Source organism: Empidonax traillii, unplaced genomic scaffold, assembly GCF_003031625.1.
Source record: "Empidonax traillii isolate 1590-97213 ecotype Southwest subspecies unplaced genomic scaffold, ASM303162v1 scaffold295:size639837, whole genome shotgun sequence".
NCBI classification, from domain to species: Eukaryota; Metazoa; Chordata; class Aves; order Passeriformes; family Tyrannidae; genus Empidonax; species Empidonax traillii.
The window spans coordinates 420,458-443,591 of record NW_020955488.1 but is presented as its reverse complement, the minus strand read 5'-3'; the positions used below and the strand labels follow the sequence as shown (position 1 = coordinate 443,591).

Sequence of the window (23,134 nt, the reverse complement as noted above, 5' to 3'; positions counted from 1 at the left end):
TCTGCAGACCAACCTTGTTAAGTTTAAAGTGACACTTCAAATTTTTCTCTCCTGCCATGCTTGCTGTCTCTGGGGAGGTCTTGTTTAGTTGTTGATGCTGATGCGCATTTTGTGTGTCCAGAGCCTCACCTGCTCTGAACCTGTAAGTGATATCCACCAAGATATGAATTCTTTTAAGAAGTAAGCTTCAGTTTTTGTTCCTGGTATGCAAAACATCTTTTCATACCCCAGCATCTTGATGCCTACCTCAGGAATCGTGCTTTGAAGTCAATTGCTAAACCAGCAGGGGGAACACAAAACTTTATATCTATAAAGTCTCTCTTCCTACCACAGTTGTAATTTGTTAAAACTTTGGGCCTCTTCTTGTGATAATATTTCTTTAGAAAATGAATGTCAATTTACTTAGACTCTCCCCATGCATTGGAATAAACACATAATTTTTGAAATCTTGTTTTTTAATTTGCTCTAGCAGGCATGTCTTCCACTCTTCTGAATGGATTTTTTTGTCATATTAGCCATAACGGGACTTGCAAAAACATTAGAGGTTTATTTGAGGGAAATGTCTCTTTGAAGATGTTTGGAGTGAAGTAATTAAACCTAAGAAGTGATATTTTGAGTAATCCTGTTTTAGGTAATGAACTATTTGAAATATTTTGAAATATTTTCACAGTGAAACTACTACAATGTCACATTTATGATTGTATATAGATATCTTGAGAGTTAAAGTTGAGTTGCAAAGAAGTTGTATTCTCACAAGAAACTATTTCTAGTATTTAGGGTTTCCATAAGAGAAAATATTTTTAGATATTCTCTTAGGTTTTAAGAAGTCATTACTAGCTTATTTTTATAAAGGTCAACTGATGCTCCCAGCACAGATCAATAGTGATTTTCCTTTTGGATTTGTATTGGCGTAATGATCGGTTAAGTATTTTGTACCAGGAATACTGAACGTAAAGGCTGTTGCCAGAGAAGGTTATGTGGATGACTTGCATCAATCCGTATTGCTTTCTGCTCTGTGAAGCTGCATGCAGCCCAATGACAAACTGAAGGTATGGATATGCCTACAGATGGCTGAATGCTAAGTGAGGAATGGAAATTTGCAGCATGTCAGCTATTCCCCAGTAAAAGTTGGGGAATGGACTCTTACCCTGCTGTAAATGTGAGATACTTTGCTGCTAATACTTGTTGTTAAGCCATTTTTTCCTGGTGGGATAAAAACATGCCAGGGAGCATTTGCCATGGAGTAGCCAATTTGCTGCTTGTGGGTGATAGCAGTTGTATATTCTCCCAGCAGAGACAAAATACGGTTCAACTGAACTAACAGTCCCAGGTCAGGTTTAAAGGAAGAGACGTGAGCTCCTCTGGTTGCAGAATGGCACTGACTGCTTACTGAAGTAGAAAATGAATATGAGTTTTCTTCCCATTGTTTCGGTGACCAGGTATATGTGTATTCCAGTGGCCCTGCATTCTCCTCTAACAGCATTATGGGTTGTTGCCAGCTACTGAAGGTACAAAAAGGTGTATGTTAAATTCCATTGGTAATCTCCTTCCTCCATTGTTTTCGTGGAATAAAAAAAGTTTCTCCCCAGATGGTTCTCTGAGATGCTGAAGTGTGTAATTTGTAAAGTCAGAGTGAGATTTCTGTTTTCCTGTTATTTGTAAATAGCAGTAAAGCTTTGCCTGATATTTCTTACAATTCTTTTTTTTGATACTTCCAATAACACTCTGTTAACATTTAAGACATAAGTTACCAAGTCATGGGCAATTTATGTGAATCTCAGAAAATACTCTGTGGGAGACAGATTGCAAATATCTTTGCAGTCGCATTACTTTTGATCTAGTTCCACAAAATATTTGTGCATTATAAATAGGCATTACTTCTATAGCAGCAATATTTGTGGTGATTAACAGCGGTATGCTAGTTTCTAGCCACTTCATGAATAGAAGCATGTTTTGCCATAAAAATGTACTAGCGAAGAAGTAGTGCAATTGGAATTGCTTTATCCATAACTGTGGATTCACATTTTTAGGTGCTGGCAGTCATCCAGCAGAGCAGCATTTCTTGTGCTATTACAGCAACAATTAACCCTGTGATAACCAAAATGAAACAGATCTACACATCTCTGAAAATCAATGAAGGAGGGACTTTAAAGGTGCCACTTTAGTTCATATTCCATTTTCTTTATTTCTAGTGTCACAAAATAATTTTTTAAAAAAAAACTTACTTTATGACCTTGCTTAATCAGATTTGTCCAGTTCAGCAGAGAACATTTTATATATTGCATTTTAAGTGTAATATTGTTGAATTGTACTGCTTAAAAATAATTATGCCCGGGAAAATATGCTAGGTTCTGATGTATCTATAATGAAATAAATGGTTTTTTTTTAGGAAAATATGAAAATAATTATTCCATCTTTATTCCGTGAATAGTACTTTAAAATGGGCTATATCTCTTCATAATTAACAAATTTAATTCCATTATGTTTATCACTTCTCTTCAATAGTCTGTTTAATTTCAGTACACTAGTTGGCCAAGTTCAGATTTTTTTCTTTTTCCTTTCCTGTTGCAACACATTGCAAGATTTTGGGAATCAGCTGGAAAGGGTCCCTCTTTCAAATAATTTCAGCTGTGACCTTGCAGGAGACCTGTTTAGGTTGCAATAGAATAGCTTATCTAGAGGTCACGGGTCTGAAATAGGTTAATTATAGAGCTACTGTGTGTAGGTTGTTTTTCTGCGCTGAAGGCAACAGGGGCTGTGATACATTAAATGTTATTAATGATTCTGAAAAATAATGGCAATTCACTTATTCTCTGATTTCCTTTATAAGCATAGTCATTTTCTGTTGGAAATCAGTGAGGTTTATTGTGTGCATGAGGAACAATAAAAAAAATCCCAAAGTATCCAAGCCAGCTTACTGTATAGTATAAATCTGCTGAATTCATGTATTTCTTTGCCAGGAAGCTGGAGGTGAAGACCAATATGTCCTTTTTTGTCTTAAATTTATACAAGTAATTTTTTAGAATGTAGCTGCATTTGACCAGAGCATGACTAAGAACTACAGTAGTATTTTATCACCAATGCAATACATTGTTTTTGACAATGATTTGAATTAAAAAACAACTGTTGTGGTATTTGAAAAGATGGGCCTTTTCTAGTTTTGAGGCTGTTGCCTCAAAATGGACCTTAATGGACCAATTCACTCCTCCAGTGTGTACGGCTCATGTTCTGTGATGGATTAGTTCCTTCCTCCAGCGTTTTAAGTGATCAGTGTTTCTGAATACTTGTGGAGCTGGTGGTTTGGTTCACTCCGGTGACGAGCTGTAGCGGCGTACAAGATGTACAAATTATTTTTCTGAATATAGGAATTATTTGTGACTTTTCCCTCTCCCTATACTTGTGCTCAAAGATTTCTGCAATCTTTGATTATACATTTAATGTAAAATAATTAGAGGAAATTCTGAATGGTGAAAATTTTATGGGAGTGTATCTCCATTCTGAGTGGAATGTCCTAGTGATGCATATCTGGACTGAAATAAATTCCCATTGAAGTGCCTTTAAATAATAATTTTTATGAAAAAAGGTTTTGCCCCAACCTGAATATGTTTTTCTGCCCAACAAATTGAATTATACCAGTTATTTGACAGAGAGGGAGAGGGTAGATTACCCCTACACAAAGGGAAACTCCTTTTGACTCATTCTTTTAACTGTGTGGCATTTTAAGGTCTTCCCTATTTGTGTAGGAGAAGTTTCCTATATGTAAGTTGAGCATCTGAAAGTTTAGTGGCTAACAGTGAACTTCTGATACGTGCGTTTGTTTTGCATTCTTGTTTAACAACCTGAAGAAATAATCTATTGATCTAACTGCCTGCTAGAGTATGTCTTATTCTATAGAGCAAAATTCTTCTTTGGTTGTTCTGTTTTGTTTGTTTGGCTTTTTTTCCCAAATGTGCTTTTGATAATGCATGCAGTTAACTTTAAAGTACCTAGTAATTAATATTCTAACCTGTTAATTTACATCCTGTAGTATCTTAAGGCCTGTGGCAGTGGGGAGGGCTGGCTTGTATCACCTCATCCAATTCCTATATAGTGAAAAACACTGATTTTCAATCCTGTTTACTTATTTGCTAACCACCTTATTTTTTGTTTGTTTTTCCCTTCCCAAAGAGGGTTACATCCTTATATAGCAAATTTATGGTTAATGCTGTAGTCCTGCTTTTCATCAGTGTTCTTTGTGGGTTTCTCACAATTAACCTAGATAATTTTTGGTATTTATTAGGTCATGGTTTCAAAACTGCTTTTCTAAATGTGTAGATATAATTTCAAGATTTTAAAACCACCAGTGATTGATTTAGGGTTTTTTCCCGGTAGGAAGGTCCCAGGTAGAATATTTCTAGATGCAGTTCTAAGTTTTGGAGTTCAGTCTTGAAAAAAAAAAGTGTCAAGCATTCATTGACAGAGTAATTTGCTGAAACCTTTTACCCTGAGTGGAAGAAGCCTTGCTGAGTTGTTGGTAACTTTACATACTACTGTGGCTTCAGTTCCACGGAGGAACCTTCCCTGGGGTTATATCTGTCTTGATAGGTGCATTAGAGCTGTTATCTGTTTAGTTTAGGTGTGCAATTAGAAACTGAGCCAAGTAAAACTTAAGATAAATGAAATTTCTGTGAAGTTGTTGGCTGCTACTGTGTTTGTGAAGAATAAGATAGTCCAGTGCCAGGAAACCTATTCTGTTTCCAATTAGAAACCATAAAAAAGTAAGTAATTAGTCCAGTGAAATTTAATTGTGAGAAGGCAAGGTTGTAGAGGTTTTTTTTTTTTTGTCATGCAATTTATGATGGTCTTGCTAAGCCTGAAGATTCCTATTTCTAGTGCATGTTTTTGTTTTGGGGTAAACTTTTTCAGAATCTTCAAGTCCCATTTAAACCTGTGAGCCTGTTTTCTGTCAGTTGTGGTGAGATATTACTGATTAACTGGGTTAGTTGGGAACTTGAGTTTTGTTTAAATGTACATTTGAGATTTCTTGGGTTGCCATGTGTTTATGTATGCATGTTTCTAGACATCTCTGCTTTTTTCTTTTTCTGCTACCTGAATGTATATCAGGAAAATGGCATATAATTGTTCTGCTGGTACTCCCTGTAGGAGCAGTGAGATTTTTCATCCATCTTTTGACTAGAAGATGGAAGCAGAATGCTTGAAGTAGTGTTTGTTGTCTTTCTAGGTGGGTGTTACAGAGCTGCTGCTGTGGCCGTATTGGGAGCTTCTTACTACTTTTTTGCTTGTGAAAAACTAGACTAACTCTGAGTTGTACAGAAAATACATGGCTGAAGCTGGCAGTAGGTGGCAGATTGCTTGAGCCATTATAGTATAAGAATTGTACAGCATCCAGCATCTTGTTTTCTTCACTCCCCTTAGTCATGTTCTATGTAGGATGTGCCTGAGGGCTCTACGTTAAAATAGAAAAGTTCCGATTTGGTACTAAAGTTGTATGTAGGGTGTTGGTCTTATTAAACTCTGTCTGAAGTATGGTCTGTGTTCTGTAACCTCTAGGAATTTCTGCTGTTGTCAAAAAGCAATCTGTTCCAGTCTGCTCCCTGTGGAAGAGTCTTGGGTACTCTTTCCACTAAAAGACTCCCGAATGCACTTCCTTCCCTTCCACCTATTGAACCCTCCTACATCCTGATCCTGTAAGAGACTGTTCTCTTGTTTACACTTGATAAGCAGAACCTTGCCCCTCAGCCTAGGAAGATTCAGCTGCACACCTCCCTGTGCTGGGGGAAGGGAAGTCCTGGGAACATAGAACAGACTAGTTTTTGCCCTGTTTCTGTAAACTGTCTCTTACTTTGTGCTATGTTGTGCTATGATTATTCAGCTGAAACTTCCAGTGTCTAGTGTCATCTAAACACCAGTAATAAAGTCAGGTGATTTAAAAAAAAATAAAAATATTATGAAGCTGAAGGGAAAGTTGGTTATGAAATGATACTGAGAATAGACACCCTCTTCCAAACTGGAACTTCCTGCCAGCTGTGGGCAAAATATGTACCAGGTAGCAATACCCACCTCAGTAAACCATTACTAAGAAGGTAGAATGGTTTTACATCTTTTATGGACTCATTTGTGTATATTTTGGGGCTTCCTGTAATTTGACAAGCTACGCTGTAATACATTAATAAGAAAATAAATAAACAAAATGTTAAAAGTCACATGGAATAGAGGGGCACAATTGCTAAATGGCATAAAGCATCTTCCCTTGGCCCTTATCCAGTTCCCATAGCCTTTAACTGTGACTTGTTGAAATGTCCCATTACAAGCACAGCAGCATGTGAACTGCAGGACATCAGAGTTACTTTTTCCCTGGGCTTTTGATATGTCAGGATTTTTAGTTTTATTACTATTCATATATTCCCTGAAAACGAAACCACTTTGTTGTTTTTAAACCAGAATCTGTCCCCTCAGTAGTTTATGAATAAGTTACTGTTTTCAGTTCTGAATGTGGAACTTCATGTACACGCCTTGGACATAGGCATTAAAAAAGTACATATTTTCAATTCCACATGAATATTTGCTAATCCTATTAGTCATCTTTCTGACCTCTAAGTGTGCAAATCACGGAGAATTGACAGAGGATAAATGTCATCTAATAAAAAAGAAATCTGCAAAAATGCTTATTTAATATGTAGGAGTGGAGTTATTAAATAAACTCTTTCAAGAGCTGTTTTTCTATTCCTGAGTTTATAGAACTGCTTGTATAATTAATCGTTGGTGTGGGGCTTTTTTCTTGATCTTGGCTGTACTTGTTTACAAATGATTGGCTTTCTTACTTACACATGGAGTGCATGTATTTGTTGCATTCACATAGGGAACCAACTTGGACAAATGGGCAAAAAACTGGTTAAATAAATTAAATGGTTGCCATGCGTAAAACAAGCAAACAAAAAGTGAAAAAGCTTTGGCTGTGAAGGCGGCCTTGGATGGCCTAGAAACTTGGGTTCATGTTGCTATGGCAAAACAACACAAAGGGACAGATCCCGCTGGCTTCACTCAACTATCCCCATTCACTTTGTTGGGACTTGTGATGTGACTTAGAGGAGGATTTTTGGCTGGCTTTGGTAGCGAAGTGTTTGTTAGCAGTGTTGTAGAGAGCTGTGCCACCTCTGGCACCACGTGTGGAAAGAAGAGGGAATTACCAGAGTCCATGTAGATAAGGAGGAGAGGAAGTGGAAGTTTTTCTTCAGGCAGTAAAGGAAAAGGTTAGACAACGAGGAGGACAGAGTTAAGCAAGGGGAGACTTTGTATGGGAAAGGTAGGTGCTGTTTAATGAAACAGATGGTGACTACTGGGGAAGAGGCTTAAAGGAATAGAAATAAAAAGGGAAAAAACCCCCAAATATTCTAATTCAGCAATAAATGTGGCAAATTCCTATATAGTAGAAGCCTTTAATAGGAAAGAGAAATACCCTGAAATCTGTGGCTCTGCCCACCTGCAGGCGTATGTATTGCTAGGTTGGACTGTGCAGAGAAGTTTTGAAAAAGTAAGCAAAGTTAAATTTACCAAGAGAAAAAAAGTGGGTAAAATTTGAAATGAAGGAGACCACTGATTTTAAGAAGAATAATGTGTCTTAGGTGCTTGGCCAGAAGTACAAAAACAGGCTGAGTACGAAGTGCTCAAATGTCCTCGAAGACAGAGCTTAATCCTAGGGTGTACAGCGGGTCATTTTCATTTGTAGCCCTTAAGCGCTTTAGAACAGAGTCCCATCCCCTTTTTGGAGAGCAGTAGGCAGGTGTGGGGGTGGATACATTTCCACTGGTGTCAGAACAGCGCAGAATGTGATTTCTTAGTAATAAGCCATCCATAGACCACAGAACCTTCTGGCCTGAGAGTGCCTGTCAGTGAGGCTGGGAAGTCCCAAGGGAAAGCTGTTTTTTTAAGAGTAAGCAGCATGCTTCTCACTTGTGAATGCTTTGGTCATGTAGTATTGAAGGTGACTTTTTAGTTCAAAGAATAGCTTTGAAAAATCCACAGAAGGCTGGGATTCTGAGGATCATGAGTAGCAGATTTTTACAAAGAAAATTATTTTGATTAGCAAAAGGCAGAGAGATACAGTAGTCCACTCAAGTGATTTGTATTTCGTGCTTACTGCTGCTGGCTCTAACAAATGCAGATTCCTATAAATACCACTGAGTTAAGGAGCATCTTTTGTCCTCTAGTTTAGCATAACAGTGTTACCTGTCCTTTAATTCAGCGCATTTTGGTGTCCTCCAAAAGCATCATGCTTTTCATTGCTTTCTAGCTAAGCTTTATGCATCAGAATTCTCATGGACATCAGAGGCTCCTCATTTAAACCAAATTAAAACCTTATGCTATCTTCTCTGCTTGTCCTCATGTACTTCAAAATGCGTTTTCCCCCTTCCGTTCCCCCAGTCTTCTTTCAAATCTGATGCTCCCAGCAGTGCTTCTTTCCCATTGCATCTGCAAACTGATATGTCTCAATGAAACAGGCTCTTTGTGCTTTTTGGACTGTTGCTTTTACCAGGACTAGTGGCCTTTACAACAGCAAACTTCAGTGAAAGTGACCTCAGCAAACTGCGTTCTTAATCTTCGATGGCTCTGGCTGCAGATGTTTGCTTTTACCAGCCTTCCTTGTAGGTGGTGGTATAAAGCATGAAAATATTGTTTAGTAAACCCAAAGCTCTGATGTTGTCTTCTCTTCCTCTTCCTCATTGGGATTTTTTGGTTATAATTCTAATATGCCCTTTTGTGATCTCAGTTACAAAAATAGCCATGCAGATATACCCCAAAGGAAAAGATGATTCTCTCGGAAATTTCTTTTGGATCTCAAGTTGACTAGCAGTTGTGTTTATTTCTTGGATAAATAGTTTAGGTTCCTTATCCCTTTGCACAGCTTTCTTCTCTTATTTCAAAGGGAATGTTTCCCTATTTTGTGGACTGGCTCAGCTTTTCCTAGTTCACAGGTTTCACATATTCTTTTAGTGACAGCAGGTTTCATATTGAAGCAAAATCCGGCAGATTTTGTACCACAGCTGAATTTTTCACACTTTTTTTTTTTTTTTTTTAATTTGTTCCTCTTTGGTATAGTCAGTCAGTTAGTAGTAGCTTTGTAGCTGACTCCTGTCACAGGTGAGGATGATCAGATTTTGCAAAATACTGACAAATTGCCTTCTTAGTAGGTTTATTCTTTCGTGAGTTATTGGTAGCAATTTTGTCTGTCTTTTGACTTGGGTTGCAGCTGTGTAGCTTGACTGCTTGGATATCATTCATCCTAAAGTCATGAAACTCAATGCCAGTTTGTCACCTTTTGACATGGTTTGATATCTCACCTCCTTTTTAAGTTTGTGAGTGCACATCTTCAAGTGAGCTCAGTCTTCAGAAAGCTCTTCTGAATTTTCATATACTGCCTGCTCTGAGTTATACCTTGTAAATGTTATTGGTCAGTGGATTCTGGTAGGAATCAGATCACTTGTACGGATGGAAATGTGTGTGTATCCTCTTTCCCTTTTAAATTATCTTTCCCATATCAAAGTCAAATTGAAACTTGACATTTTAACATATTTAAAGGTGGTCAGGTCAGAATGGGATTCTGAGCAGCATTCCTTTCTCTCCAGTTCTTTCCCTGTACTCCCTCTTTCTGCACAACTCTGTGCCTTAAAATGTCTCTGAAGAATGAGAGGTTTGTGCTGATGGGAGCAGGATCTGAGTAATGTCCCTGCCAAATAAGCTGTAGGGAAATGCTGCAGAGCAGTTCCTGGTGTTTTGGTCATAGCCCTGAGAGTGTGGGTCTGGGTGCAGGTGTTTGTGGTGCAGACTGTTGATGGTGTGCAGCATGGCACACACTGTATAACGGAGCTCAGCCTTTTGTCTTTGTGCTTCATTCCATTTTAATGTCTGCAAGAATCTTTTATATGGTATTCGTGTTGCCATAGTCCTGACTCAGCATTTTCCTGTCACCTCGTCCCATGATAGTGGTTTGTAATTGCTTGTGTTGCTCTACAGTGAGTGTTAGTGGTTACCAAGGTGCCATCTGTCATCTTCTGTTCCAGAAGGCTGGTTGTGAAATAAAATAGATAAGATTTTTTTATTTGACTGAACACAATACCAAAACTCTGGTTCCTTACCTTCTTGGTAGGTAGTCTTATTCTAGACATTTAGATGACTGAGAATAGGTTAAAAAAAAAAAAAAAAGGTGGAAGCGGATATTGTGGATCTGGTGTTTTCTCTGAAAAATCTGTAGTGTGAAATTCTGGATTCAGAATTTTCAGTGTTTTTAAGCCTTGAAGGCATCAGCTGTATTGCAATTTTTTTGTGCAGCACATTCAGGTTGTTTAACTGACTTGGTATATCATGTCCTGAAATATCTTAAAATAAAGATTCTGGACACCTTTAGTGGCGTTGAAGAGTTTTCAGAATTTGTTATACCAAGAAACAATGAGTTAAATTTATTGAGCTACCCATAAATCAGCTAGAGCATATGTGAAACATTTCTCCATGCTATAATAAAGGTAGCAGCAGATAAATAACCAAACAAATGTTTATATGTCCCAGAGAAAGTCTGATTACTTAAAATAAACATGTCTGAGGGTGTGAGTACCATTGGCAGACTTCAGCAGGACTTCGGTATTAGTTGACAGAAAGGACTCTGGGGTTTCACTTCCAATTAGATCATAACTTGCACAGTGTATAAAATGAGAGAGCAACAGCTGCAAAGAAGTACTGAAATACAAGGGAAGAGTACTCGGCTATTGGCACCTGGGCATCTGGCAATATAAAATGCACTCCCCTAGTAGTCCTTTAAGGAAGAATTCTGTTTCCTTCATACAAGAGAGACAATTTTAAATGTCTAGTAAAATTTCTGTAAGTTGTATTTATATTAATATGTGTTTTTACTTCTATCTGTAGGCAATTAAAAGTCTGGAGGATTTGATTTCAAAGCACACTACAAATTTCAAAGAAAGCAAATCTACATGAAGAGCTGCAAAGGGAATTGATTTGAGAAGATACAGCATTTGCAAAAATGTCTTCAAGTTGTGTGACTTCAGTGTTTGCTTTGATGGTTTTGTGCTTTGCAGCTGCAGGTAGGTGGTATTATGTAAATTATGCGTTCAGTGTAACCCATTGTACAGATTCAGAATTGTTTATCAAAAATACTTTTTCATGCTGGAAAAATGTAGGTCAGCTAAAGTTTATGTTTATGTCTGATTTTTATATAAAATTATTGTGATCATAACTGCATCATATATGATGTGAGAAACAATGCTGTTCCTACAAGAATATTTTCTTGCACCTATGTTCAGTCTTAAAATAACTTAAGAAATGCAGTAGTAATGTAAGTTATTTAGGTTATTTACATATTTATTTAAAGAAACAGAACTGCATGGCGCACATAGGTAGGGAAGGGTTGCTATGGAAGCCTTTGGGAGTGGAAGCAGTGGAGCTCTGCCAGCATGATGAATTATTCGCTCTTGTCAGGAGGCTGGACTTTATAACCCCAGGTGCAGGATTATATTAATGAAATTGAGCAAGAGTCTCTCTACAGAGCTGGGCTGAAAGGGTCTACCAGCTCAGCTCCATGCTACCTTCAAGATCTATAATCCAGAATTAAGTTGCGATTATTTGACTTCTGAAAAAGAAATGTCTGACAAAATCCCAGAAAAGTTGATAATAATAGGTCACTGAGTCCATCCATCCTTCCTGGCTTGTTGGGGTAAACCTCCCCTTGGTCATTCCTGAGATTTGTCTTATCTGTTTTATAGTGAACTATCAGTGGTGATGGCAAAGACCTTTTAATAACAGCTGTCAGTGTGCTGGAGGTCTTGTAGTTAGGAATATATGTTGCTGTTTATGGGGATTTCTCCTGTCCCAATTTTCGGCCTAGGGATTTTTAAAAAGAGTATGTTGCAATAACTTGTGACAGAGAAAGGAAAGATCTGTAGAGTTCAAGTACCTAGTTTAAACTGTAGTTTCTTCAAGTGCTGAAGTGATTCTTCTCAGTATGTTTGTTTGTCAAAGTTATTTCTGTGGTTGCAAGGGGAAGCCTCTTATGTGTCCAACTTGCATACAGTGCGGGTCACTGGAGAAGATGCCAAGTGGATATACAGTCAGTCAAAATGAGATAGTGGGAAAAGTGGACAGTGGACAGATGTCTTGCTTAAATCTGAGATGTCCTCACTGTGGAAAAGATGACCAGCCTTGGAAGAGACAGGGCTGAGCAATTAAATGTGTTACAATTTGGCTTCCTTTCATCATCTGCATGGAAAACTGTTGTTTCAAGCCCTCAAACCTTGTGGGACTTTCTCTGGGTTTGACCTCCTAAAGGCATCCATCCAACATTAGTAACTTCGATTGTTTAATAGTACGTGATGTTAACGTTTTGCAATAGCTTCGTTACAGATGAGCTCTCAGGGCGTGTCTGAGTGTGTCTATGGCTCGAGCCAAGGACTCGAATGCTGGTCTTGGCTGAGAAAAGGCGTTACTTGGAGCAAATCTGAATCATTAGAGATGTGTAAAAATCTACTTTAAAAGGAAGTGCCGGTGTAGAAAAATTTAAGCTTTTTTTAATTTATCACAACCGCAATTCCATTTTGCTGCTGAGGAAATTACTTGCCTAACAAGTCAGCTTACCTCTTTATGCTTTAATTAAAACCCACTAATTTAAGAGTTACCAAACACAGTACTACTGTTACAAAGTTTTTCAGTGTTCAGAAGCCTTTGCATGTCTGTCTTGAAATTTATTGTCTTTTTTTTTTTTGTTTTACTCCCCAATTCTGTGTTTTTCTCTGAAACAAACTCTTATAAAGCCTTGGATTTGATCAAATGCTCATTCATAAGTAGAGTTACAGAATTATTTTGGCTGAAAGGAACCTCTGGAAATCTAGTCCAGCACCCTGTGTGGAGCAGGGCTAGTTTCAAATTTTTTTCTTGGAGACTGATTCTTCCAGCTGTCTGCATGGGAAGAAGATAGATGAAAGGAGTAGAAAGGGTCACAGTTGGTTAGGGAAAGGTGGGAAAGCTCTGTCATTGTGGTTTTTGGCTGTGCCTGTCCTGTGGGTTTTGGTTTTCCTCCTTATTTTTGTATTTTAAATAACTTCTTAATGAGAACAACTAGTTAGTGTCCTTTACAGGGTATAAAGAGTGCAGTAAGATAAGAGCAATAAAGAAGTGAGGGACTTTGATGAAGAGGAGAGAGAGATGTCAGGTAGCTGAAATTAAAACTGAGGAAAGACAGCTGAGAGTTATTTAGGCAGAGCTTTTGGAACTTTCTAGAGTCCTATTACGGCAAACAGTCATACTTTAAATGCAGGAAGTTTGTGGCTCTTGGTGAAACATGGGTGGGAGCAAGCAACGTGTTGTGTGGAAAAAGCGGTGGCAGAGGCTCCTGAGCAACGGTCAGTGATGGTCAGGCTTGGCTCTTAATTATCAGTGCACAAAACCTGTGCTCTTTCAGTCTTGAACCATTAATGTACAAGTATAAATAAAACTAGAAGTCTAAATAAAGCTAAGAAGTCTAAATAAAATCCCTGCGTGCTTGTGGTGAAGCCTGGGGGAGGCAGGGGGCAGCATGCCACCTCCCTAGGGTATTGATTTTTGTGCATTAAGCCTTTCTCCAGCTTACTCTTTGTTTCTGAAGAAGTGAGGCTGCTGCAGGAAAGCACACGTTTCTTTTGTTTGCCAGTCCTGCACTGGCTCTGCTTCTGTTGTCTTAGGATTTTTTTGCTGACTTTACAATATCTTCAGCATTCTTATCTTTTCAGGTATAGGTGAGCTTCTAGACAGAATCTGTATTTAGTTTATTTCTTTCTTTTCTTGCTTTTTAAGGTACTAATCTATTAAATATATATCAAAAAAACACCAAAACCCTGGGGTTTTAAGACATGATGCATAGACATGGATATTCAAAGCTGAGCCACAGACCTGCCTGTTTTTCATGCTAATACTTGAAGAGTACACCTCCCTAACTGCATTTAAAGTAGTCTGTATAAATATTCAAATAACATTTGTTTTTCTACATCCTCATACTGCCTGGATGTATGTAGCTAAATGCTTATCTGAATCTGATTAGCTTTTATCTTATACAGATTTCTTGTAAGCTTGTAGTTATACAGCTTCAGTATAACAGAAAAAGATTACAAAGAAAACCTTGATTACTGTGAGATTTTTCTTCTTCATGAACAGTCCAAGGCAGGATGGACAGAAGAACTGCTGGCAAACTATCTGCCTGACTGAAGGAATTATGTTTTTGAAGTGGGCTTAAATTAAGGTCTGGCAACCTGCAGTAGGAACTCCACACAGAAACACTCAGAACTGCACACACTACAGCCTTGGATAACCTCATAAGCAAGTCTGGCTTTGTAATCCTGGAGCAAAAATATGCTGTCCTAATGTGGCTTAAATCAAAGGCTGAAACATTTATTTTACTTGCTGGCAAATTTGTGCAGTTGGGTGCATGATGCATGTCTCGATGTCTTAGGGGACAACTGACACGCATATCTGCCCTAGATCCTGAGGGCCGAACCTTCAGCAAGATGGGTTCTTCCATGAAGGAATGGGAACATTTTTTAGCTTGAACTTCTGTTTTTCCTTTTTCTTTCTTGCATTACTATTCAACTGGAAAGAGGACAGAAGGGTGATATAGCCTGTGGATCTACACTGTCCAAAGGTCTCATTCCAGCCTTCTGGGCTAGATCCTCTGGTGGTACAACTCGTTCCCGCTGCCGGCAAAGCAGCCATGGCATCTGAAACCAACCAGAATTTGCCTATGTAGCTATATTCACTTTTCTTCAACCCCCTGACATTGGGTATTGCCTGTGCTTGCCTTGTGGACACCTCTCTCCTTGTGACACATGGTTGTGATCAGGCTGATGTCTTAAGAGCCTGTAAGAATTGGATATATTGAAGAATTTACCCATTCTCTGTAATACTGAGCTTTCTTACTGGTTTATCTGCACATGTTGTTAGGTCTGTCTCTATGGTTTTCTTTCAACAGCTCTTCACTCCCTGGTTCTCTACTGTATTGTTATCCTAGCTTCTTTTTTTTTCCTTTCTTTTTACCTACTTCTTCTTATAAGAGATCTCACATTGTTCAGAGCCTGTGTGCTTCATTTTCAATAAGGCTGTTCACTTGTAAGATGTATCTTTTGGCTCTGTGCCTCCCAGATATGGTGGTGATGGGTGCCATGTTAATAAGCGTAACAGCAGGAAGAAACAGACCTTGTCGTGACATCTTTATTGTAAAGACGAACTTCCTCTGACCTTGAACACTGTGTTTCAAAAAGTAATATAGGATCATTCAAAGCAAAACAGAAAAGCCTTCCACTGGAAGGTGAAATTTTTAAAATTTCATATTAAAAAAATGAAGTTTATACCAATTAAGTCACTCATACAAATTTCCCTCTGCTCTAAACAGTGTTTGCTGGGTATTTCCCAGATGTAATTAAATTGTAATTTTTACTTTTTTTCTCAAAGTATTCGTTGCCAGAAGTGTGGAATTTTTTTGTTTAAATTTTGTTTACAGGATGAGAATGAAGGGACAGAGGTTGGCTCTTGAATTCTTAGGGCTGAAGTAAAGCACAGGCTGGTTGCAGCTTCTGAATGGATGGAGATTTGACTCTGTACCTCCCTTTCCCTTTACCTCTTTCTCATAATCAGCTGATTTCTGCCTCCCTTGTAAAACTACCCACTGCTATCCCTTTATGGTCTGCATAGCCAGACTTCTGAGGATGAGTTGACCCAGGATTGGGAACATTTGAAGACTTGCAATCTCAGAGGAGAATTAGAGGAGCAGAGGGCTGGTTTGTGCTGTGCCATGACCATGCTCCTTGTCCCCTCCTGCAGGGGCTGTGAGGGAATGGTCATGCTCTTTCCATGAGAGGCTAACATGCTCTCAGTTCTGAGAAGTACTATTTAGGAACCCCTGACTAACTTTTAAAGGTGGAAATTGTTCTATTTTTTTTTTTAAATATTCTTTCAGCACCCTGATGGTGATTTGAAGCATCTTAATATCAGATTGTTCATCTGATGGGGAAACAAATGATGAATTCCGAACTTCATGTCAGTGAGCTTGCCGAGATAACTTTGAGAGGTCAAAATATAAATAAAAAAAGATAGTTCATCTTCATTTCACACAGAAAGAAGTAATAACTTTTGAAGAGTAAATTAGAAGTGAACAATTTAAATACAAAGACTGATCAAAACTGGAGAGCTAGACTAAATGTGTGTGTCCCCTGACTCATTGTTTCTTCAGCACTGCTGTTTGGTGATCTTTTCCTTTGTAAATTACATTTTTAATCTGGCTCTCTGTCTGTCTTTTGACCAACTCAGTTGAACCAAATCCTGTGCCATTTCCGTGTGCTTTATGCATAAATAGTATTTTTTTATCTTCCAAACCCACGCAAAAATTCAGAAGAATTTAAAGAGTCAGGATACAGAGAAAGGTTATGTATTTTTAAAGAGGTAATTGTATCACAGACTTGGAATGACTTGAATTGAGCAGACTGCGTTTTTCCTGTATCAGCAAGGCTCTCAGGCTAAAAACAGTTGAATTTTGGCAGAATTCTGTACCCATGTGGAACAGTAGGATGTGGGGTTGTGGGTCCTGATTTAGCAAAACAACTGAACGTATATTGAAGTGTTTACTGAACCCAGAGCATTTATCACTAAACATGAATGTCTGGGTCTTTGATTAAAACTGACTCTGGCTGATGCCAAAGGAATCCTAAGAAATAGGAAGCCCACAATGCAGTGCTCGAATTGCGTAGATGCAGGCAAATGGCAGCACTGCTGAGGGTCTCTGGGGGAAGTACTCAACTGATGAAAAGTAATTTTGCGGAAAATTTTATGGCACAGAATGGGGAATGGCATTAATCCTTGTCTTTCTAAGGAAATTTATTGAAGTTTTTTTAAAAGAGAAACTTGTCTTCAACAAGTTCTAAGCATCACATAATTATTTTATAAATACTTTGCTAAAAATAATTCTTTTGTTTTCTGAAGGGAATTGGGATTTTGCTTGTAGATCTTTTAATATCCTTTCTGTATTGCAGGCCCTTAGTAACTCTTTCTTAGCTTCTCCATCTGTAATTTATCTTAAAAATAACACGAACCCTTGATCCCTTTAGTTAATAAGAAAGTGAAAAGGGCATGTTTAGTTAACTAAAGGTTAGTCTTTAAGGGCTGGAGCACCCCAAACCCAGCATTCCCAAATGTGATTCTGGGGTGTCTCAAGAAGAAACGGAGCATCTGCTATTAGAAAAACAAATGCTGTTTTCACATGAAAATCGTATTGAGTTTCTGCAAGTGTTTTTCTTTTATAAGCTTCTTCCACTGAAATATATTTGCATGAACAAATGCTGTTATTTTACTACTGGTTATGTTATAGTGCAGAGAGAATCTAGGGGTCAGGTGTATTTTTTTTCAAAGGGGAGAAATAATTTCATGCTCTGTAGCTAATGACAAAAAGAGATGAAGTCCCTTAGGCTGTAAATCATAGGAGAGATGAATTTGGAGTGAAAAAAATAAATTTAGCACAAAGACTCTGTGCCGTGTTTCATTACCTGAAGGCACTGAGTTGGATTCCTCTTTGGTGTAAACTTGTTTTAAGTCAATGGAATTTCACCAAGGATAAATTTTGACCCCAGGTGACAAAGACTAAGGTTTTTAATAATGCCATGAAGTGCAGCTGCTTCAAGCACAGCATGCTTTTCTTCGTAAGTGTACTTTGTAAAAGATGGAGCTATTGTTTCCTTTTTTTGGCAGCTTCTACACTGTAAGACTTCTTAATAGGCATTTAATAAAAAAGGGATTTTACCTGTCAGGAGTGGAAATAACTAAACTGAAAATGTCATTACTTTCATTATTGGAAGGTAGCACATAGAAGAAGTAACAAATAAAGGAATTCAGGGTTAGGTGATGGCAATGTTGCTGTTTTTCCTCTTCAGCAAAAAGTTTACTTTTATCTGGAGCAGGTTTGGTGTTTTGATGGTGTTTTTTTGTTTTCTTTTAAAATTTTAAATAAATGTACTTTACTTAACACTTGGAGCCAAGAATTTATTTTTGTGGTTATCTTCACTTCTTCTTCTCTTTTCTTTTTATTCACTTCCAATCACCAAATTTACCTTGTGTCTGGAAAGGTTGGTTGATGCAATCTATTTTGGAATAAATAAAACTTTCCTTTGTACTTTCCATTTAAATGGAACACCAGTACATAGGTCCTACTAGAGGTGCTCAAGTTATTTTGATTCAAGCTACTAAGTCAAAATGACTTTTTTCCTTCACAAGACTGTGTGTGCCTTTGCTTTATGTGTGAAAATCAGTGGGGGGTGACCGACCACTTAGTGTCACAGTGCCTCGGCAGTTCTTTAGGCTGCAGATATGGTATGAAAGTGAGTAAAGGTGAAAACGTTATTTGAAAATGTAGCTATTGCTGAAGTAGCTTAGCATCGTTCAGTTTGCACATTTGGCGTTGCTTGGAGGAAATCTGTAGAAGAACTTCAACAGCCATGGCCACACATTGTATATATTTGTGTGTGTGTGTTTAATCCAAATAGGTGATTCCTGATTACTCTTGGGAAACATGTACTCTGAAGGATAAGAGCTGCCTGTGGCTTGTGGTCCTGCTGGACAGGTGTGCTGCCTGCTCTGCTGGGTATGAGCATCGTGGTGGAGTCTTCTGCCCATGGAGTGATGTGCACTTTTCATAACAGCCAACACCCAGCAGCCCTGCGTGCCCTGTGGTGTGTGGTCATCCTCTGCGGTGACTCAGTGTAAATGCCTGTGCCTGCAGGGCCTTTGTGAGAGGGTGGGGTGAGTTACAGGCTGTCACATCAATCCGTTCCAGCTGTGGCCCAGCCATGAGCAGGGACTCCAGGAGAAGAGAGCAGCGATGCAGGGCCACCAACTGGATCTGTTCTTCTCGTGGAGTCCCCCTGCCTGATGGCCGTGGGTGTAACCTGTGAGCCTTGGCTTTTGACTGAAAGATGAAAGGCTTGCGTCTGGATTTGTGACTGTGTCTGTGATCTCCCCACGAGTCATTTCATCTCTCTGTCTTGGTCTCTTGATATGTAAAACAGATGTTCTACCCTGACATCTTCCATGCAGGACTGTTTGAAGAGCTAATGTAATCACTTTAAAGTTCTTGGATCACGTTGGGATAACTGCTGTTATCTTGTTAATTCTTCAAAACCTCCCCCTGCCCTTTTTTGGAGATATGAAAATGGCAAAGGTTTTATTTAAGGGACTGCCGGACTTTTTGCCTGTTTTGCTTGTGTTTAGACTCATGGATGCTGAACTGCAGAAGTTTGTTGCAATCTCTGATAAGGAACAAGGTGGTTGAAGTTTTAGCAAGTCATAAATTAGTTATGATGTCCTGAGAAGTGTCTTAACTAATTGCTTCTCTTTTCTCTTCCTGCCATGCCAACCTTATTTCTTAAAACAATAAAGTCACTATTTTTAAAGGAAGTAGAATCCATCATACTCAGTGCAATGGGGTGGGAAATCTGAGACTGGACACGAAAGGATTTTCAGGTGAAATGTGATTCTTTTCTGGCATCATTATAAGAAAACTTATAACTGCAGGCAGGACTACATTACATCCCCAGCAATGTGGTAGAAGGTAACGTGTGGGTTCAGTTTCTTGCATTAGGACAGATCTTGTCTTTGTTAAAATGTTGTAATTTGTAAAGGTTGCCAGTTTTCTGCATTTTCTGCTTTGAAATCTTAGATCAGTCTGGCAAAATTTCCTTTTATAGTACTAATGAGTTTAAAGCAATAATTAATTGTTCTGTGGGGTAGTTTCGCCTTCAAGCTGAAAAGGTAATGGGGATATGCATAAATTGGCAAGAAAACTGTTCAGAGATTACCTTGGATATTACTTGTCTCAGTTGCTTTTTTGGAACTAGGCCAGTAGTAGTTGTTTCTCTTGCTGAAGTAGTGCTCGTGGCCATATTGTTCACTGCATTCGTTTTCATCCTCCCAGTGCTAATGTTTGATTGCTGTGATCACATGTATCATCACAGATGGAAGCAAGAGAGCTAAAGGAGGCATCATAGGAAGGACTTTGAGGCTTTACAGAAGATTACAATTGTCTTAACTGTAACGCTTGACAAATGCTTCTCCAGTGTCTCCTGTTAAAAGGCCAGTTACCTGACTTTAGTGATGGTAAAAAAGGAGAAAAAACCCTTGAAATGTCAGAATAAGGAATGTTTTATGCCAGTAGCAGAAAAATAAAAGCAATCCTGAAAAAGACCTGGTTCTGTTGCTTGTGTTCTCTTGAAATCTCTTTGCTCTTTTATTTTTTGAAATTTGCAAAACTAGGGGTTTTTCTCGAGCCATTTCATGCCCAAGATAGTATCTAAGACTGTGTGGTGGTTCATTTTCTATGAAACAGTTAAAGTTACTTAATTGTGGGTCTCTGTTATATATACTGGATCTCAAAAGTACATTTGCATCAGGAAGCCTGTAGGTCATCTTCTATGAATGCTAGACTGAACTTTAACTTTATTGATGCGATTCAGGAGAAAAGAATTCTAACGAAACAGTTCTGAGTGTTGAGTGCTTAGCGGTGTTGTTAAAATCTTCTTGTATGTGGAGAAAACCAAACCAGCTCATTCTTCTGTTTGTTTCATCACACAAGCACTACACAAAGGATTAACCAAGAAATTGTCTAAAACATTTCAAGTAAAAGTTGCTAACAAAGAACTCCTTTATTGTGTTCTGCCTTGAGGAGTCTTAGAATGTGTCTTCCCTCTTTCTCTGAAGAAATAATAATGCACTTGAGATGGTTTTATAGGTCAAGTGTTCATGTATCTATGATTTGACAAGATTGCTCAAAGTAGAGTGAAATCAGGATTTATTAGGGAGGATTTCTGAACAATGAATCAGTCTTTTTTGGCCTAGTGGACTGAAGTAATTTAATTGGAGCAATCAACATTTTTTCTACTAGTTGACTGAACTAATTAAGTTGATTTAGTTCTGATACCTGTGTTGTGTTCTTGTTCTAGTTGCTTTCCTTACATTTTTGAAGGGAACCAGCCTGTATGCTTGTGTCCCCGTGCTGCCTGGTGGGGTCTCTTGCTGGAATACTCTCTTGGGGATTCAGTTTGCTGTTTGGTGGGCTACAAGCCCTGCAGCCAGAAAGGGTTCATGTTCAGACTTTTCTGCAGTCACTACATCTTCTCTCCTTTTAATCCCATTCTAAACCAGTGAGTAGGTATCTGACCCTGGCACAATTGTATAGCATTATGTCTCCAGGATGGTTTAATGGCAGAGATTTGAAGGTGGTGTAGCACAGCTCTTTTTTCCTTAGCGGAATTAATCTTAGGGTTCATGTCCTGAAATGGGAACAAAACCTGTGTCCTCGTTTGAAGTATTTTGGCACTCTTTCTCCGTTTGTGACACAAGGGTTTCTTTGCCTTTTCTTCCTAGCTGCTTCTTGTTAGGTCCTCTATGCTATTTTGTTAAATAGGCCATGGCTGTTGAGATTGGAGAGAGATTTACTGTGAACCTGATGTGTAAGAGTTGTTGTGCCAATGAAGGGAAGTCATCCTATTCCTCACTTTCAGTGGGACCCTGCAATATCTATAATGCTCTCTGCTCCCCTTTTATTTCGGGTGTATGTTCTTCTCCTGTGTCCAATATCTCATTCTGATTGTCTGTATCCAAGATGTGTATTAGTATGTTTTTTTTAGTTAGGATGATCTCATCACTAATGAGTATTTGATGCCTTTGTAATGCTCCTAATATACACATAGAACAGCTGGCACAGACTTTTTAAACAACCATCTTTGTAATCTCCTGGATGATCTCAAAGAACATTTAAATATAACAGCGCAGTTGCATTGGAAGCTTTAAAGATAAACATTTTTTTCATAGAATGGCTGAGCAGTGTATAGTGTGTGATACGTGGGTCTTTATTTGCATTTTTGGTGAACGAAAACTGCAGTTAATTGTCCAAGGGAATTTACTAAACTGTTAATAGTTGATAGTAAGTGAAGTAAAGAATTGGTAAATGAGAGTATACTTCTGTCCTTTATCCCTGAATATATTTGATTTTTTTACTGTAGCCAAAGAAAGGGCTGTTTGTGCTCAATGAGAACTTGGTCTTTTTCCAGCCAGGCTTGTGGCACTGGCAGTAGGGCTGAGAGTCGTGGGGCTGTTGAACTGCTCTGGCTGGATTTTCTCAGATTATGATTCGGTCTGTGTTGACCTTGGGGGGCAGGGGATGGGGGTGTTTATTATTCAGTTGTTTGTATCTGATAGAAAATGTTGATACCATACTTCAGTTGATCCATTGGGGGTGGTGGCTTTTCTAAAGCAGGACGCAGTGAGGTCTGCGCTTAACCAAGTGACTTCACTTGCAGTGTAATGTTCAGGCTGCTTCTGCACTGTACGGCCAGTAAATTAGCACAAATCTCGTGAGATATCGGTGAAATAGTGGGTGTTAACTTCCATTCCCTTCAATGAAATGAAACCACTGGTCCACTGATAGGAAAAACAAGTTTCAACCAGGTTTTTCTGTGCTTATGTGACAGCTTTTGAAGTCCTAGAAATGGCTGGTTTTCCCTGAACCGTCACGATTGCTAGAGCAAACACAGGGGCCCTTGAAAGTGGGTGGCAGGGATAGTGGAACCTCCCTTTTTTGCAGTGGCTCATGTTTGTACTAGGTCAAAAATGAATTTTCTCTTACAGAAGTGGAGTATTGAAGTATTGTTCAGGTATTTTGAGTAACTTGATCTGTGGTTCACCTGGTGGCACAGACATAACCACAAAGTAAAACGTAGCCTGTCAGAACTGGAACATGTGGCAACAAAACCATTTGATTTAGTGGCATAGCTATACATCTTTACTCAAAAGTACATGAAAAGCTGACAGAAGCACTTTTTTGTTCATGTAACTTAATGTAAACTGTATCCATAAGAAGGGTGTGCCAGCTTAGCAGAGTTTCCTAAGGTGATATACAATACATTATGAAAAGGAAATGCACCACTGTACTATGCAATGTTGAAACTTTTATGCTTTTCCTATGAAAACTGTTGAATAAATGAGAGTCAACAGTCCTTGTCTGGGCTCTGAGCTGGAACCTTTCATACTCAGTGCTCCACCTTAAGTGCCATGGTGTAAGCAAGTGAAA

The 23,134-nt window shown here is 38.6% G+C and overlaps 1 protein-coding gene across 4 annotated transcripts in view; it reads left to right on the top strand.

Annotated features, from left to right (window-relative positions):
* Positions 1 to 23,134, top strand: part of TGFBR3 (transforming growth factor beta receptor 3) — a 112,380-nt gene that overhangs the window by 6,801 nt on the left and 82,445 nt on the right. For all 4 annotated transcript variants that reach the window (XM_027890722.1, XM_027890723.1, XM_027890720.1 and 1 more), the window contains exon 2: positions 10,915 to 11,090. In XM_027890722.1, the coding sequence (XP_027746523.1) occupies positions 11,030 to 11,090 (61 nt within the window). In that variant the 5' untranslated portion in view covers positions 10,915 to 11,029. The remainder of the gene's footprint in view (positions 1 to 10,914; positions 11,091 to 23,134) is intronic.